This window comes from Micromys minutus (genome assembly GCF_963924665.1).
Source record: "Micromys minutus genome assembly, chromosome: 1".
Classification (NCBI taxonomy): domain Eukaryota; kingdom Metazoa; phylum Chordata; class Mammalia; order Rodentia; family Muridae; genus Micromys; species Micromys minutus.
The window spans coordinates 143,564,499-143,570,705 of record NC_137969.1 but is presented as its reverse complement, the minus strand read 5'-3'; the positions used below and the strand labels follow the sequence as shown (position 1 = coordinate 143,570,705).

Sequence of the window (6,207 nt, the reverse complement as noted above, 5' to 3'; positions counted from 1 at the left end):
ACCACACAGTTCAAATCTATGGCTGTAAGATACATAATGACTGTATTATGTTGTATACCGGAACTCAGCAAGTAGGCAGGTGTTTAGCACATTGTATATTTACTATTGTACACAGTGCACAAAGAAACTCCTGGAAACACACTCTGATTTCACAGATAACACACACAGTAGGCATATAATGAATTTTTGTTGAATGAATTGATTTAGTCATCACCAATTCTTCTGTGGTACTCTCTAGTGTACTGGCAACTGCCCACATTTCACACGGTATGCCAGTACTAAAAAGAAAATGCAAAAAAAAAAAAAAAAAAAAAAAAAAAAATTCAGGCACTCAGCTAAACTTAGAAGTCTTAAAATGGCAACTCTGTCAGTTGAGGCACTTTTTTTTTTTTTTTTTTTTTTATCTTGTGCCAGTACATCTGTCTTTGATGTTTGCTTTATTTTCCTTATGGCACTGCTCGTACTAGACCACAAATGGCTAATTCTGAGTTCAATAAGCTACATCAACATGACGTGGTGGTGTGCAGACCTGTATCATCTCCGGAAGATCTCCAGTTCAAGGCTAGCCTGGGCTTCACTGCAGACTTTGTTTCAAGAAAGGTACATTTCAATGGAACAAGTTCTCCAGGTACTTAAAATGATCTCAGAATCCAGATCAAGAAGAGCATACAATGCTGGCGCAGCTCTCACATCCATCTCTTGGGAAGCGTATGGTCTTAAAAGTTCACTAGATTCCGTTCCTGCCTACTACAAAGGTGTAAAAGTCAGGTTTAGGAAGTCTACGATCCGAGACAATCTGGGGAGAGTTTTTATAAAGATGACATGATCGTCCCAAGGTATGGTTGAGGGGATACAGTTTTCTCTTGGACCTGACAGGAACATCTCTCCTTTCTCGAAGTTATCTCTCTGAAGATCCAAAGCCCTCCGGCTTAGGCGGTGGAGAAAATGGCCAGGCAGGAAAGGTCCGTCCAGGAGGTCCCGGGCGAGGCCCCACCTCCCGGATCTGGGGGCCAGGCCTCCCGCTAGCACAGCTGCCCCGCGCTTCCGCGCTCGCCTCCCACTCAGCCCGGGCCCGCCGCTCTCCATCCCACTGTCTCCCCCCCGCCAACCCCGCTTCCCTGCACCCCACACACGCTCGCGGGGAGCCCTACTCCCCGGCCCTCTAGTCCGCACTTTGGAGCGGCAGGCAGCGACCCGCGCGCGGCCGTCGGGGCGCAGGCTGATGGCGTCACCCGCGCTTCCGCCTGCGGCTGCGTTCTAATCATAAGCCAGGAAGGAAGGAGGGAGGGCTGCAGGGCTGTGTGTAGGGGAAGTAGCGCGGAGAAGACAAGCCATCCCGGTGCTCGCTCGCCCGCCCGCGGTCCCCGCTCAGACTCGGTCTCCCCAGCGGAAGCCACTCCGGGACGCACTTCCCCCGGCAGCTTCTTCCGGACGCCTGCACGGCTTTCCCGGGCACGGCGTTCGCGCTCCGCCTCGGCCGCCCCCCCCTCCCCGCCCTCCCGCTCGCTCCCTCCCTCCCTCTCTCCCTCCCATCGCCAAACTCCCCGCCCTTAGTATCGCGAGACGAGGTGAGAGCTGGTGGAGCGGCGGCGGCGGCGGCGGCAGTAGAGGTGACCGAGGCGGTGGCGGCGGCGGCGGCGGCCCGGAGCGCTGTGTCGGCCCCGGCGCGGCCGAAGTCGCGGTAGAGCGGAGCCCCCACGCCCCTCCTCCCCGTCCGCGTCCCCCCCTCTTCCCGCGGGGATGGAGAAGGCGACGGTTCCGGCGGCGGCTGAGGGAGAAGGGAGCCCCCCGGCGGCGGCGGCAGTGGCGGCCCCCCCCGCAGCGGCGGAGGTCGGCGGCGGGGCTCGCTCGGCCTCGTCTCCTCGTGGGATGGTGCGAGTCTGCGACCTGCTCCTGAAGAAGAAGCCGCCGCAGCAGCCGCACCACAAGGCCAAGCGGAACCGGACTTGCCGACCCCCCAGCAGCAGCGAGAGCAGCAGCGACAGCGACAACAGCGGCGGCGGCGGCGGAGGAGGCGGCGGCGGCGGCGGCACCAGCAGCAACAACAGCGAGGAAGAGGAGGACGACGACGACGACGAGGAAGAGGAGGTTTCTGAGGCAAGGGCCTGGTTTCACCTCGAGGAGGGCGGAAGGGACCGTGGAGGGCCTAAGGTGGGAGGGGACTTGCGGTGGGACCGAGCCCTCGGGGCTTAAGATCTGCCTTGGGGCACCAGGCTTTCGACTGCCCCCTTTCTTTGCTCGGCCCGAGTCGTGAGGTGTGGGGATGTGGGGGAGGGTAGCTGACACGTGGGGGTGGGAGGACCAGAGAGTGCACGGAGTTGGTGAGCTTGCTAGCCTAGGATGCTTCTTCCCAGGGTGAAGGGCGGAGGGATTGCTTAGATTCCCGGGTGGCACTTTGGGGCCGGAGGGTGGTCTCTCCGGGGCCAGTACGGCCACCTCATTCCCTGGGCGGGGGCGGAGCTAAAGCGGGAGGGGTAAGATAATAGGTAGGAGAGTGTCTCTGGGGGACCGACTGCGAGGTTGGTAGTTTAATGTCAGCGTGAGGGTGGCGGGGAGCAATTCTGGAGGGGTGGTAAGGTTGTAATGGACTCGGAGCTAACTAAGTATTTGTATCTGGGAGAGACACGTGAGAAGCTGTACTTTTCCATACTGTTTTGCTGCAGGGCTTTTTTTTTTTTTTTTTTTTTTTTTTTTAAACTTGTGGTTGCTGAATTCGTCTTCACTTCCTGGATTTAGGAAAGGTTTTGGATTGAGCCGATCTTATATCCATCCGAATGCATTTACAAATGACTTAGTACATAAAAAATTTCTGTCTGGTGCTCTACGTGTGTATGTAAGACTGCATCAGGTTCTCCCTTAATAAGTAAGCAAACCAGATTCCGCTTTTATTAATTAATGAACTTTATTGTAAAGTAAGCAGAGAAGAAGCGTCTGCTTTGCACCTAGGCTTGGTTGTGACTGGGATAGGAGGCCTTATGTCCTAGTGATCTGGTTTCATAACTCTTTATAGTTTTTCCTGGGTCTACAGACAGGCGGCGTTGTAGGACCTTATTCCTCTTAACCCAAAAGCTTAATGAACCATACTGATAGCCAGCTCCGACCTACCAGTTGTTAGCTCTTTTAGAACGAACCCTCTTGTCGGTACTATGACATGGAAGCTGTAAACACCCCAATGTGGAGGAAATAGTAATTTGAGGCAGCAGAGGAAAGAAGCTGTAAAAGTTGATTAAAACTTTGTTCTAAGAGAGAACACTAGCTGAATTATCCACAAGTTCTGCTTGCCACTTACTTTCTTCCCCCAAACCTAGAGCCTGGTAAAAGGCTGCTTTTAAGTTACTATTTTTCTTTCTTTCTTTCCCATCCAGGTTCTGTTTAAGTAGAGCCCTAGGAATGGGACTTGAGGCTCACCTGTTAGCAATAAGACAAAAAAAATTTTTTTTTAAATCTTAGATTAGATGAAGTTACATAGAAAAAGTTCTAAGAGTAGGAATATATACCTCAAAACTTATTCTTTCTGTTATTTCTGTTGGGCCTGTTGTGGTAAATTTGTATGGGCAGTTTGTACTTGCCTATTTGATAGTTTTGGGATAGTATTGCTTGGGCTTCATTATAAGCAATGGAGACCAGGCTTAGTATTTATCAGACCTAAGGCCCTGGACACTATTAAATCAAACAAATGAAAAGGAGAAACCAAAACTTTTCTATTGAAACAATGAGAAAGGTGTGTTGGAATCCTTTTCTCTTTTCATACTTAGAATTAACCAGTTTCATAATTCTCACAAGTGGGGAGGATTTTCCTTGAAGCTCACTCTTTATTTATTTTAAAAATAAGAACAAGGTTTAAAGGAAACTGGTTGCGTCCCATAGTTTCAAAAGTAGGAATCAAAGTTTTTAGAGACAGTGACAACTGTACAGTTTGAAAGTGATGATTTACTTTCTTTTGTCTCTCTTCTGACCTATTTAAAAAACTGTGCTGAATCTCAGGGTTAGCAGCTGTGAGTAAAACACCAGTAGATTTTAAGTTTTCTAACATTAAGCTCTGGTTTGGAACAAGGTCATATACCTAATGTGACACTTAGTATTCTGCTACCAACTGCACCTACCTAGGTAGTTTTGTTCACGGCCTAATCCTTAAGTTGTAGATGGCTTGAAGCTTGTAGGTATGTTAATTTTTTTAGGTCTTGAGTTTTTCATCTGAAAATTAGTATTGTCTATATTGACTTTGACCAACTAAGATGGTGTTGATCCTTAGTTTGTTTTACACTGTCATCTGCACAGGTAAAGCAATAGGTTTGTTATTTTTATTGGATGAAATACATGTAAGAAAGCTGAGCCATTAAAAAAATGTATGTAGCACATGATGGGAAACGGGCAAGGTGGAAAGGAGTAGTTTCCCTCTGCACTGGCCTCTGTGCTCTGATGAGAGTGAAGGAGTGAAGCTCGGGGTGCTCGTGCTGTGACTGTAGTCAGGTGGGTGGGCTGTACAGCAGCTTCTCTGCCACTGTCCTGACCTGTCTTCAGAGGTTAACTTTGAGACTTGGGAAGTGGACTTCTTTTTGGTTCTTTTTTCCAAATTATTTTAGCCTACACAGTTTAAAAATGCAAATAACCTGAACCTTGAAATAATTCTCCAGTTAAAAAGTCATCAAAAGATTAAGAGGGAATCTGAAAGTATATACTTTTGCACTCTCTAACTTGGAAACGTGAAGGATGATTTAACATGACAAAATAGATTGGTTTTGTGTTAGCTAGATATTCTCAGTCTTTTGAAAGAGCAAAAAAGGGAGAAAAATGGATTTAAATAAGAGCTTTATTTGTAAGTTGTAGTACCTGGTTGCAATTCCTGTTTATCCATTAGAGCAGGTATCTCCAAAGTCTCAGAATGGATAGTACGGTATAAAAGGTGAAAACTCTTCCTGTCTCTTTCCTTCTTGTGATGACATAAGAGTAGCTCTAAGTTAAAAACTAATTTCCTTGGCTTTCAATGGGCCACCGACTAGTAAAGAACAAAGTATGTTTCCCAACATAGAAGCATGTTGTACATTGGATTAAACATTTACAGGAAAAAGGTGCAATTGAAAGAGTTTGTACTTCATTTTAGAAGTAATACTGCATTCTATTGAGCACCTGAGATGTAAGTGGAAGCAGCCTTCTCTGAAGTACAGTGCAAAGGGAGGACTGTTCCAGATGGAACACTGTTGTTGTTGAAGGCATAAAACACAGGTATGGTGGGAGTCAGTCAGAATTCTACCTATAGTTGAGGAAAGCGGTGGTTTTGAAATTAGTTAAATTTAGTAAAGGACTTTAGACAGTGGAGGCCAGTGCTGACAGTAGTACTAGGAGGATCTGCAGGGTCAGCAGACCTGCTGCTGTAGAAGAGGTAGGGTGAGGATGAGGGAGGAAGGGTAGTTATTGCTAAGTTAGACTCTTGACACTAATTTCATTTATTTTATTTTAATGGGAAGATGTTAGGTTTCTCTGTTGTAAATGCATGAAATCAGATTAACCCAAAGAAACTGTTTTCCCAGTTCTGTCTGTTTAACTAATACAGCATTATTTTTAAATGGGTAATCTTTGAAGATTGTCACTCTTAATTATTTCCTTCTATTTAAAGAGGACTTGATTAAAAACAAAAGGGAAAAAAAAGGGACAACATACAGATCTATTCAGTTAATTAGTATCAGTTTTAGGGAGAATCCTGAGTTCTTGTAGGAAATCATAAATGGAGTTTCTTCCTTTCTTGTATCCAGAGCCTGTGAATAGCTGATTGGATTTTAACACCTTAAACCTCCCCCTAACCACCCCTCCCCTTTTTGAAGACAGGGTCTCAGTGTATAGCTCTTTCTGTCCTAGAGTTTAGTAGACCAGGCTAGCCTTGAACTCACCAAGATCTGCCTGCCTCTGCCCTCTTGAGTGCTGGGATTAAAAAGATGACCACTGTACTAAAAGCAGTGTCTTTTAATTTCTTAATTACTCTGAGTTATGAAACTTCCCTACCTTTCCTAGCTTTACGCTTCTAACACTCTAACAACATACTAACATGTCATACTTGGGTGCCCATTGTGTGGGAAGACTAGCTAATGGGGCATGAGTATGGCCTACGGAGTTTGTCTGCACTCAACTGGGATGTGCTCTTGGTTCAGTGATGTAGCTTCTAGCTTTTCTTATGTGTAGATGGGATAGAGGATCCTACTTTGGAGCATTGTT

At 46.8% G+C, this 6,207-nt stretch overlaps 1 protein-coding gene across 3 annotated transcripts in view; it reads left to right on the top strand.

Annotated features, from left to right (window-relative positions):
* The first annotated feature begins 1,580 nt into the window (after positions 1-1,580).
* Positions 1,581-6,207, top strand: part of ANKRD17 (ankyrin repeat domain 17) — a 112,668-nt gene continuing 108,041 nt past the window's right edge. For all 3 annotated transcript variants that reach the window (XM_080930351.1, XM_080930350.1, XM_080930349.1), the window contains exon 1: positions 1,581-2,097. In XM_080930351.1, the coding sequence (XP_080786477.1) occupies positions 1,741-2,097 (357 nt within the window). In that variant the 5' untranslated portion in view covers positions 1,581-1,740. The remainder of the gene's footprint in view (positions 2,098-6,207) is intronic.